At 36.4% G+C, this 12,619-nt stretch overlaps 1 protein-coding gene across 6 annotated transcripts in view; it reads right to left on the minus strand.

Moving 5' to 3' along the window:
• VPS54 (VPS54 subunit of GARP complex) overlaps positions 1 to 12,619 on the minus strand; it is a 122,147-nt gene that overhangs the window by 4,852 nt on the left and 104,676 nt on the right. For 5 of the 6 annotated variants that reach the window (XR_013814653.1, XM_079792310.1, XM_079792309.1 and 2 more), the window contains 5 exons: positions 12,265 to 12,352; positions 11,621 to 11,742; positions 11,427 to 11,507; positions 3,936 to 4,043; positions 1,328 to 1,422 (listed from right to left, as the gene is read on the minus strand). Coding sequence is in view for 4 of the 6 variants with exons in the window: in XM_079792310.1 (XP_079648436.1) it covers positions 1,328 to 1,422; positions 3,936 to 4,043; positions 11,427 to 11,507; positions 11,621 to 11,742; positions 12,265 to 12,352 (494 nt within the window). In the remaining 2 variants the exon portion in view is untranslated. Of the gene's footprint in view, positions 1 to 1,327; positions 1,423 to 3,935; positions 4,044 to 11,426; positions 11,508 to 11,620; positions 11,743 to 12,264; positions 12,353 to 12,619 lie in introns of those variants that run through there. The other variant, XR_013814654.1, reaches the window with a different exon arrangement.

Consider the following 12,619-nt stretch of genomic DNA (forward strand, 5'->3'; position numbering starts at 1 on the left):
AATAGGGCAGGTCTGATTATATTTTGAAAGATGTGGCCCATAGAAAAACAAATTGGAGACTTTGATTTAGCAGTTTGTAAAAGACAGGAGGGAGTCCGGCTTTAATATTTTAATGAACACTTAAGTTCTGGATTGCTGAACTACTACCTTGGGGCAAAGGTATTCAAGTACCCTTAATATTTGCACTATATTCTAATTTATAAATACCTTATGCACTTAATGTTTCACCTTTTATCATATGTCAGAATTTACTAAGGACCATATTTTTTGTTTGAAATTAATCTAATTTAGGGTGCTTTAATATCTATAAAAAATTCAAATTATACTTGTGATAATATGGTAAGTACAATGGAAATTGACAGCAAGTTAAAAAAAAGAACAGCTTTTCTAAGACAATATCGCTACATTAAAATTAAACAAAATTAATATAAATCTACATTTTAAAATACTGTTATGTTTAATAAACACTATTTTTAGTCTATATGAGAAAGTGTATTGAAAATGTTTTACATATAAACTAAAAAACTGATAAAGAACATAAAACCAGACATTTGCAACATACATAACCAACAAAGGATTAGGTTGAGGGTATATGGAAAAATCTAAAATCAAGAAAAATGGGCAAAGAATGTGAACAGGAAAAATCACAAGATGAGGACCTCTGAATGACTAATAAATATATGAAAATATAACAAGCATTAGAAAATGCAAATCAAATAAAATACCATTGTCTTCCATCATACTGGCAACAAAAAATCCTAACAGCAAATGTTGGCAGGATAGAGAGAGAAATGGTGGGAGTGTAAGCTTGGTACAACCATTTGGCAGAACATTTCTGGCAATACCTAGTAGAGTGGAAATGTACATTTGCTCTGATCCACTTGTAAGTATGTACCCTAAAGAAAAGTATTTACGTATTCACACTTTTTTGTAACTCTATGAAGGAATTAGGCAGACTTTATCCTCATTTTATAAATAAGGCACAAGGGTTAATTAACTTTCTCATGGTGACATGGCTACAAAGTAGGGCTTTGAGTCCTGTCTGGATAGGGGAAGACTATTGGGTAATCTAAACAGGTGCTACAAACCCACACTGCTTCAAAACAGACATACAAGATAAGTTAAGTAATTGACCATTTATAAAAACACTTAACGGAGATAGATAGATATAGATATATATCATCTCCACAGAGAGGAAAAAAGCAAAAGGTTGCTGATTTTATAATTTTTCGGCTCCAGCATGATTATAGTAGAAAAGGACAACATAATGAATAAAACCAACCTAACAATTTGATAGGGGAATAGTAAAAATATTTTTAAAACATACCCATTTTGAGGTCCTCCATCATTTATCACATTTAAATGAGACAACTGCTTTTTCAAGTGGAGTTTGTAACTTGCATTAATTCTTAAAAATAACATCTGGAAAAGAAATAAAACTTAAGTTTCTTAAAGCTCTACTGAAATAGAAGACAAAAGTATCAGGAGTTATCAATATCAAATCAGAAAAAAAAATTTAGCCTTTATTTTGGCATATATCTTTAAAATGCTCCCTTGAAAATATTTTATTGCTAGTTCAGTATAAGTTTTTGCCCTTAGCTGGATAAAAGCTCTTTTTCCCCTTTTCAGTACTATTTCTTTTCGTAATATGACTTATTAATAATGCCTTTAGAAGCCCCTTAGAAGAAGTCCTCTGAGATATCTAAATAGCATATATCACTGACAGGTAAAAAGAATAAAAAGAAATAGAGAATTCTGTAAAATATTAACTATGAACTCGACAGAGAAAATAAAAAAGCCTTAACAGTAGAGGCAAGGACACCTTTATCCTTCCAACCTTGTAAAATTACCTGAAAGTATTTTATTGCTCCTGCAGGCACACTTTTTAATGCAATGGCCCAATAATTCTTTGGGAAATACCTGACCTGAAATTACATACAATTAATCTATGGAAAATGTTTTGTGGAATTACTGATATTCAAGTGATAATACTAACATAAAATCTATCATTTTTGCTCAGCTTTGACAAGAGTTCCCTTTAAATTATGATGTAGATAAAAACAAATGAGATACCTGTATGCCCAGCTCCCTGACCTGGTTAAGCCTTGCACTAAAATTAGAACTCAGATGACAAATCAAGTTGGTCAGAAAGTCAGAGGTAGGGGATCTTACATGTGGAATGGAAAGGATGGCTTGGCTAAGGAGAAATGAGAAAGAAAAAGAGACCCTAGTGGTTGTTCCATATCTTATGGATCCTCTTCAATCCTCAGCCCCAAATCATGAGGTCAGTATGATTAATGAAAAGTTAGGGAAGCATGAATGGTGACAGAATGTAAGATGGAAGCCTGAAGTGGCATGGGAAAGGAGACTGCAGGAGCAAGAGTAGGCAAGAGTAACTAAGAAAGCTATCTTTGCTCCCAAATACCATTTCCATGCATTGAACCAATTAGAGACAAATTGAAATAACAAACTTGTCTAAATAGCAAAAATCCCAGTGAAAGTTAAGTTTATATCCCAGTCATACAACAACTAGGATTGTATTATAATACTATCATCCTACAACTATCTGGTATAGAGGGAATAAGCTAAGCTAAGATGGGTAAAAAGACTGAAAGAAAAAAAAAGAAGACTGGAACCTTTGAAGTATTGAGAGGGAACCAAGGGAAATGGGAAGTCGGAATGTCACTGAAGAGTGAAGAGAGTGGCGCTCTCTCTGTCTCTCAAGCAGTGCCTTTCCCTGTCCCCTTCCCACAGGTGCATTTCTCTTGCCTCTCTTTCTCCGAAGCGCCAAGGGCCCTTCTTTTGCCTCTGTAACTTGTTTCCTGAGCCAATTTCTTCTACGCCTCACTTTTTCTACCTCTGTGACTTTCTAAATAAACTTTCTCTTATTTAAAAAAATAAAATGAGAGAACTCTGTGATATTTCTGTAGACGAAGACAGTAGGGACAGTAGGTGGATTCTTCATAGGTGAAAGGTGCTAAAAACTACACATTTTGCTTTTTCCTGGTTTGTGCCTATTATAGATCATTTATGCTGATTTAATAAATATTAATAAGACATACTAATTTACTTTATGTGCCATCTGATTATTAACTCTATCACTAATTCCTCCCCTATCCAATTTGGGTTAGTAATATAATTCATATTTGTTGATAAATGACAATTCTGATTTTTAAGAAAATAACGAAATGAGTGGTGTAAACAGAATCTGGGATCTCTAATACTCAATGGACAAATAGAAAATGTGTTTTTTAGAATTGCTAACCATATAGCAAAGCTATTACTGCTTTGACTTAGAGTAAGGGGCACTTTGAAATCAGAAATTTTTATCCATATTCCATAAGTCAATATAACAACTTAAAAAAATATTAGAATATGAACTAAGCTTAATTGTGCCAAAAGAATGTAGAACACTCTAATTCTACATGCATATTATACTATATTATACTAGAGGCCCAGTGCACAAATTCGTGCACCAGTAGGGTCCCTCGGCCTGGCCTGTGGAGTTGGGCCAAAACCGGCTCTCCGACATCCCCTGAGGGGTCCTGGATTTCGAGAGGGCACAGGCCAGGCCGAGGGACCACACCAGTGCACAATCAGGGTCAGGGAGGGACCATGGGAGGGCTCTAGGGCATGTCCTGCCTGTCTCGCTCAGTCCCAATCGGCCAGACCCCAGCAGCAAGCTAACTTACCGGTCAGAGCATCTGCCCCCCTGGTGGTCAGTGCATGTCATTGTGACTGGTCGACCAGTTGACTGTCTGCCCCCTGGTGGTCAGTGCATGTCATAGCGAGCAGTTGAGGGGTCTTAGCATATCATTAGCATATTACGCTTTGATTGATTGAACAGATGACTGGATGACCAGACACTTAGCATATTAGGCTTTTATTATATAGGATATTCTATATAAAAAGTAGTTTTAGGAATTACTACTCACTTGTGTTTGCTCTTCTGGAAGGAGGTCAATTATAGCTTCATGCATTTTTGTCATTTGCTTACAAATATTCCTGAAACAGGCAGAAGGGACAGGAGCTTTCACCTCATACTGTCAGGGAAAAATAAAGAAAATTATGTTAATAATTTCTCCACAGACAAAGGTTTTCTGCCCCTACACATCTAACTAATATAGTGCTTAAGCTCACACTTCAACTGTGACCTGATCTACTCCTGCAAATCTCAAGAACTCTTCATTAAATATCCTAATCTACTTTGAGAAAGACACATAACCTTGTGGCTAAAAACACAGGCTACCGTCCTTAAGATGGCCTGCTTGGGTTCCAAATCCCAGTTCTTCCCGTTGTTAGCTATGTGACATTGGGCAAGTTCCCTCATTTCTCTACATCTCAAAGGGCTTGCTGTGAGGATTTTAGAAGATGGTCCATAAGAAGACAAAACAGTGCTTTGATACAAAGTAATACTCAAAAAATGTTAGCTACTAATCTGTCTCAATATATAATGATGAAGCACTAAAGTGGGCCCTTCAAATGAACAGATTATTTTTAAAACATGATTTTAAGAATATGTCCACATGATCATATCTGAAATTAATATAACTCTGGTAGAATTAAAATGTTCTATTTCTTTCGTAGGTAGGTCAATATAATAATCACTACAGGCCCAGTGCACAAATCCGTGCACCAATGGGGTCCCTTGGCCTGGCCTGTGGGATTAGGCCAAAACCGGCTCTCCAACATCCCCCAAGGGGTCCCGGATTGCAAGAGGGCGCAGGCCAGGCCAAGGGACCCCACCAGTGCATGACTGGGGCCAGGGAGGGACAGAGAAGGTTGGCCAGCCAGGGAGAGACCTCAGGAGGGCTCCAGGGCATGTCCAGCCTGTCTCGCTCAGTCCTGATCAGCAGACCCCAGCAGCAAGGTAACCTACAGGTCGGAGCGTCGGCCCCCTGGTGGTCAGTGCACATCATAGCGAGTAGTTGAGTGGCCTTAGCATATTATGTTTTGATTGGTTGAACGACCGACCAGGCAACCGGACACTTAGCATATTAGGCTTTTATTATATAGGATATTTACCCTAAGGTTAAGGAAAGACATGTTTATGTGTAAGTACACTTATGTGTATGTATGGTATGTGTGTGCATATGTGTGTGTATGTGTATGCTTGAATGAAAGGGTCAGATACTCTGCTAACTGGAGTATACAAAGATGAATTAGAGAAAAGTCTCTTTGGGGAGCTGACTGTCTAAAAGTTAGTTGGTGTTCCAGAAAGCAGACATTGCATGATACAGGAACATGGGTAAAGGACATTTTGATGGTCGCAGAGATGGCTTCCTAAGTAGCACACCAGGACTGCTGAGTCTTCAAAGGGAAAAAAAAATTAAGTAAAAGTGAAACAGAGAGCAGGCTGATGGTTGCCAGATGGGAGGGAGGCTGGGAGACAGAGTGAAAGAGATGAAGGGATTAAGAAGTAAATTGGTAGTTACAAAATAGTCACGGGGATATAAAGTACAGCATAAGGAATATAGTCAATAATATTGTAATAACTATGAATGATGCCAGGAGGGTACTGGAAATATTGGGGGAAGAACTTTGTCAAGTATATGATTGTCTAACCACTACACTGTAAACCTGAAACTAATACAAAATAATGTTGAATGTAAACTGTAATTGAAAAGTAAAATTTAAACTTCTTAAAAAAATTAAGTGCAAGTATTTCAAATAGAGTACATACCTCAAAGCCATTCTGCAATCTGATTAATACTTCTAAAATGCAATTGTGTGATTCATTAGTTTATAAACTTTGGAGTTTTGCTTCTGTTTAAAATTTAGAAAGCTGCAAGAGCATGCTGCTACTACCCTAACCACAAGAAAAAAACTGGAATAATTTATAAATAACTTCTTAAACTCATCAGAGAACAGAGGTCACGGAAACCAAGGAACTAATTCCAAAGAGTGACAAGGCCCTCTAAGTAGATGGGACTGTCTCACTTTGGGCAGAGCATAGGAATAAGAGGTAATCAACATAGAAGCAGATAAGAAAACAACAAACATTTTAACAAATTCTCAAAGGCCAAATGTGGACTAGCATAGAGTACATGAGGACCCTACCACAGGAGAGTCTGCACTCATGCACAAGGGTCTTCAGTAGGTGCTTACCAGCAACACTGGGGTTAGGACAGGCGACCAGAGAGAGATACATGCAAGCAGGAAGAGGTACCACTAGGGAAAAGTAACAAATGCCACCTACTTCCCTGAACCCTCTTCTTATACAAAGCAAAAAACTCAAGTCTCTGAGAAAAGGCACCAAACTGTCATCCCTGGAGTCTCTGTGTGAGGATTAGAAACAAAACATGCCTGTTCCAGAGGGAAGGAAGGAAAACACCTTAAGCCCAGGATCCTACACCAATCAATGCAGAGGTTGGCTACCCCTGGAGGAGGGGTTGGAGCAGAGAAGGCTTCACCTCTAAGGACTCACATGACCTGGTTTCAAGACTCAGAATAAAGTTACCGTACAGACATATAGATCAATGTTCAGACAGACATATAGATCAATGGAACAGAAGAGAGTCCAAAATGTTGGAAATTGACACAAAGGTAAGTCTACTGATTTTTAACAAAGGTTTCAATAAAAAAGATAATCTTTTCAAGAAAAGGTGTTAGATGTGAAAAAAAACAAAACTTTGACTTATACTTGGCACTACAGTTGTCCCTTAAACCAGCGGTTGTAGACCACTGGTGGTCCGTGAGGTCTGAAAGGTTGGCGACCGCTGCCTTAAACAACACAGGTGTTAACTGAGAAGGTGTACTTATTCACAGATTTTTAAAATCCTGGTTTGTTCAAGGGTCAGCCTTTTGATACAGGGTTGGAAATCTGCAGATGCAGAGAGCCAACTGTAGTTAAGATTTTGCAGAGTCTAAAGTTACCTGCGAATTTCTAACTGCAGCGGGTGTGTGTCCCTAATCCCCACATTGTTCAAGGGCCAACCATTTATACAAATATCAACTAGAAATGGACCACATACATATGTAAAACCTAAAACAATAAAACTTCTAGAAGAAAACACTAGAAAATATCTTAGTAACTTAGGTTATACAAAATTTCTTAGGACACAAGAAACATGAACAATAAAAGAAAAAATGATAAACTGAAGTTCATCAAAAGTAAAAACTGCTTTGTAAGACACTTAAGAAAATGAAAAGCTAAGTCATGGACTGGGAGAAAATACTTACAAACACATATTTAATAAAGGATTTGTATCCAGGGCATATAACTCAACAAGATTTAAAAACCTATTTATTTATTTATTTATTTATTTATTTATTTATTGAGTACATTTATTAAAGCTGGGGACAGTGAAACAAGAAAGGGCTTAGGATAAAAGAAGCAACATGAGAGAGCCTCAGTGGGGCCACCATGGCTCACTGAAAAATGAAAGTCACAGTGACAGAAGTGAGTCCAGGTGTGGCTGCTATTGGCTCACTGCCAAGTCAGAGGAAAGGGGACCTTGGAGACAGGTTCAGCTCAGGAGGAACTGCTGCTGCTGCCCATTACTCCCCTGTTTGCAAGTCTCGTGGGGCTCTTAGAACTTAATAAGAAAAGCATGCCTGAGAAAGAAAGGCGTGGGCATGCTACAGAGGGGGCCTGTCCCAATTTTTTAAAATAAGCAAACAATTTGAACACTTTACCAAAAGAAAAGATATGGATGGCAAACTGACATATGAAAAGATGTTCAACATATTAGTCAGAATGTAAATTAACACCACAATGAGATAGTGCTCCACACACACCAACCAGAGGACTAACATTAAAAAAATTGACAAACAATAAAAAGTGCTGGTGAAGATGAAGAGCACCTGGAACTCTTATACATCACAAGAAGGAAGACAGAATGGTATAATTAGCCACTTTGGAAAATAATTTGGCAGGTTTTTACAGTTATAACATTTTACATTTCTATACAACCATCAATCTATTGCAAAGTATTTATACAAAAGAAATGAAAACACATGCCCACACAAAGATTTGCACATGAATGTTTATAGCAGCATTATTCACAACGGCCAAAAACTAGAGACATGCCAAAGGTCTATCAACTGATGAGTGGATAAACAAATAGTGGAACATCCATACAATGGATGCTACTTTACCATAAAAAGGAACAAACCTCTATTAACATGTGCTGTAACATCCATGCATTTCAAAAGCATTATGTTAAATGAAAGGAGCCTGGGACAATAAGCTATATTTTCTGTAATTCCATTTATAGGACATTCTGGAAAAGGTAAAACTATACAGATGGAAATCAGATAAGTGGTTGTCAAGGTTTTGGGATGTGGGGAGAGGACTGACTACAAAAGTGCCCAAGGGAATGTTTAACAGTAATGGAACTGCTTTATATCTCGACAGTGGCAGTTCCACTACTGTATACATTTTGTTAAAATTATCAAACTATACACTGAGTGGCCAGATTATTATGATCTCTGAATGCATAATAATCTGGCCACTCAGTGTACTTCTCTTGAGTACCTCATTTATTTGATATCAAAGATACTATAAATCGTGCACCTGATCAGTTTTCCCCTTTGCACTGGCTGATAGAAAGCTCAGGGCAAATAGGTGGTTGACCTCCAGCAAAAGTCTAGAATACTTTTGGTACCCATTTGAGATACAAATACACTGAGTGGCCAGATTATTATGCATTCAGAGATCATAATAATCTGGCCACTCAATGTATACTTAGAGTGAATTTTACTGAATGTAAACTATACCTCTATAAGCATGACTTAAATTGCTTAACTTTTCATTAATTAAGTTCTCTACTATCTTTCCAATACATCTCCCATTCCTCTGTTCACCCCCCTTAATACATTAGCTAAATGGCATTGCTTATCTTTATTAACAACTAAAGCATTAGCAGTCAACATTTACTGAAACTTGCTATAGTCAGACACATAATAAAAGTGCTTCACATATACTATCTCATTAATCCTCACTACAACTTTATGAAACCCTATTATCCCTAATCCCCATTTAGAGACAGAAACTGAGGCTTAAGAAGATTAATAATTTGCCCAAGGTTCTTCAAAGGCTAATATGTGATAAACATGTAACTTGAACTTAGGTCTATCTGACTCTAAAACCCTGACATTAAACTTTCTTCTTATGATTTCTTACCAACATGTGTTTTCATGATGTTACTTCAGAGTATCTCCACACCTCACTTCATTTGCCATAATTATATCTACCTTTAAAAGCAAACCTTATATGCATGCCTCATCCATAAAGCTTTCCCAGGCTTCCTTCCCTAGCTGGCAATATATTTCCTCCAAAGCATTAAAAGCTCCAATAGCACTAAATTGATTCTTTATGTATGACACTTTACATCTTCTATCTGCTGTTATAGTTGTTGATGTACTTTTCCCACTAGGTAAATACCTAATATCTAAAATTATAAATATTTATTATTTGAGTATAAGATAGAAGGCTTCTTCACCCTTGTGTATTCCTGTTACCTAACACCATTTAACTGAATAAATGAATGAATGAAAGAATCAAGGCTAGGACATTAGTCTAGCCAGTAGCATAATTAGGTGTCAATGTTTCATTCTAGCCAAGCAATGGGCCCTTACTTACTTAGCTTCTTTGAATCAGCTTATATTATATTATTTTGGTTAACGTAAAAACATTCAAACCCATAAAAAATTTTTGTGAGTTTATTTGCCACGAAGCAATATTTCAACGGACTGTGATAATGCTCCAGAGAATGTCGGTTTCTCATCTATTTTTATGCATTGCAATCAAGTAGGTGGGTTACATGAAATCCATTGGTGATAGGGTTGGGATTGGATAAAAAGTAAAATGATACACATACTTAGGTGGGTGCAGGATAGTTAGCAGTCAACAATTAACACAATAACAATAACAATGAAGGGATTTATGGTATCTGTCCTGGCGCCCAGCACATTAGGTTGTGCCCCAAGGGGTCCAGAAAAAAGGAATTTACAAGTTACCCAGACATTTCAAGGATGTTATCATAGATGCAAAAAGACAGATAGGCTCAGTTAAGGTAAAGGTTGACCTTGTCAGTAAAGATACCGGCCTAGGAGGTAACTACCCACCATAACTGCTTTTAGTTAAAGTGTAATTTCAGACCATCCTTTGTGGTGACTTTAGGTCTCTGAGTTTGCAAGACTGCCATGCAGGCCTTCCCTGAGCTTGTCAGGTCAGCATGTGGCCCCTTTTGTCCACATTTGGTTATCCTTTTTGCCCAAAATTAAATTTTCAAATAAGAAAATGAAAAGCTAAAAAGTGAGAGGCTAACCGAAACTAACCACTAAACGTTATTTTGGTATAAATTAAAAATAGGGCCAAACTACTGGGTGACTCCTGGAATAAAAAGTATATATGACAGGGAGGGGCAAAAAGACACTTGTTAATAACGGGAGAACACAACATGTCAGGGTAACAGAAGTCATCAATGGGGAAGGTAGTAGAGCAAACACTAAATCAGAATAGTCTGGGCACATTTTTGACATTAAAAAAAGACATAAAATATGGGAAATGGGCATTGGAAGTTTATAAAAGACTTAAGAGACATAGTAACTACATGCAATATGTAGACATGTAGAAGTCTTTGCTCAAACAAGTTATTGTGAAAAAAATTTTGTACAATTGATAAGATTCAAATAGAAATAAGTATTAGAGGATATTAAGAAATTATTGTTAATTTTGTCAGGTGTGATATAGTAAAGTGGTTATATAAGAAAGTGTCCTTAGTTTTTAGAAGAAAAAGCATATCAAAGTGCCTTGCTGTATAAGCTTACTCTAAACAATGCTCTTGGGCCAAAGTATAAGTAAACCTTCAAATTTTCAAGTTACAAAATTTCTGCTTTCTCCCAAGATACATGTTTGAAAACTTAGTTCGGAAAGGAAAGAGTGACAGATAGGGCAAAAGTGACTGGGGCTGATTAAGTGACATTTTTCTGAATATACCCTCCCAGTATAATTGAGAATTCTTTGGAAAATATTGCTTCTTTTAATATCCCATAGGGAATGGGAAGCAAACAAGAAACAAACATTGAAACTGATTACCTATGAGGAAAATAATAGAGCGCCTCAGACTACACATTTTTAAAGTAACACATTTTATCACAAATTACTTTCTTCTCTATTTTGATCTTTGTTCTCTAAATTTTGTCCTGGAAGGCTTTCAGACTAAAACCTGTTTTTGAAGAAGGTACATATTTGTCAATGCAACTAATACAAAATTACCTCTGTACAGGGTTTCTTTCATCTTTGAAATCATCCCTCCCTCCTCTTGGACTCCTTAGAAGATGAATATCAATTATTTGGGAAATCTGAAGATTTTATTGAGGTTTTTTTTCTAAATCCTGAAGAATTTGATTTGTTAAGACAACTATGAAAAAGTCACAATGCCTTTAAGCAAAGCCAAATAATTTATATAAATCATTACCTTAGATAACAGCTTGTCAAATAAGCTATCCATTATCGCTACAAGCTTAGCTGATATTTCAGCTATGTGGTCATGGTAATCCTGTAAAGAGAAATAACAGTACATTTCAAAGCCCTTGGGATACATCTAGAGAAATACTTAACAATCACGAATTAAATTTATGAAACTCCAATAGAAAATATATGAAAAAGTACCTTAGTGATATGATCAAAATGCCTAAGCATGCTGTATTGCTTAGGCTGCAGCCGAGCTTCAAAATGAGCCCGGATCACAGGAATGTAGTGCACAATTAACTGCAAACAGCGTGAAGAAAGAGCTGCAGATCCAAGTGGTAGACATATCATGGAGAAACAAAAAAGGATATTAGTTTACTTTAAGTACATATCAAATTAAGTAAAAAACATCAATGAATTTTACACAGACCCCAATTTATTTCATAAATGAAGAATATTGTAGCAGAAAGCAACATATTTGGTACTGAATAGTGTAATGAACATGCTGATTTTCCAAATGGACTCAAGTTGTATTACTGGCATGAGGAAGCTGGTGGCACAACTGATTCGCTCCTGATACTCAGATATTTTTCACCCTAAAGTACTTTATACATAAAGCATCTTAACACTTCCCACAGTGGTGCAACTTCCAAATAACATACTTGCTAAAGTGAAAATTCCTCAGAAATTAATTTTTCAATTATGGTAATACATGAAAAAGGGAAGTAGCCCTTGCTACTTTTAAAGCCTTTGGTCAGAGCCACAAGAACATCTACTAAAAACACGATGAGTTCAGTAGCATAATTATAACACCTCAGTCGTGAATTAAATTCAAGAATACATACCCAAATTTTTTGTAGTTATTGTTTTTAGTCCAACAACTTGCAGTGCACCAGCTCCAAGAACTAACTGACAACTTCTTGAATTGAAGTACTAACAAAGGAAGGAGAGAGAAAAGTCCAACAATTTATTAAAAATTATTCTTCATATGTTGGCAATGTTCTAAAAATATACATTTCTCTTTCCTCTCATTCATTGACCAAATGAATTTTCTAGTAGGAGCAAGTAGGATCTATTTATGTAATGACAAAAAAAGGGGGAGTAAGGGTGTTCCTAAATGATAATATTTACTGTCTGGTAAAAAAAAAAAAAAGTTAAGAAATTCTAAAAATCAATTGTTCAGAAATTATCCTTTAATTT

Source organism: Cnephaeus nilssonii, assembly GCF_951640355.1.
Source record: "Cnephaeus nilssonii genome assembly, chromosome: 15".
NCBI lineage: Eukaryota > Metazoa > Chordata > Mammalia > Chiroptera > Vespertilionidae > Cnephaeus > Cnephaeus nilssonii.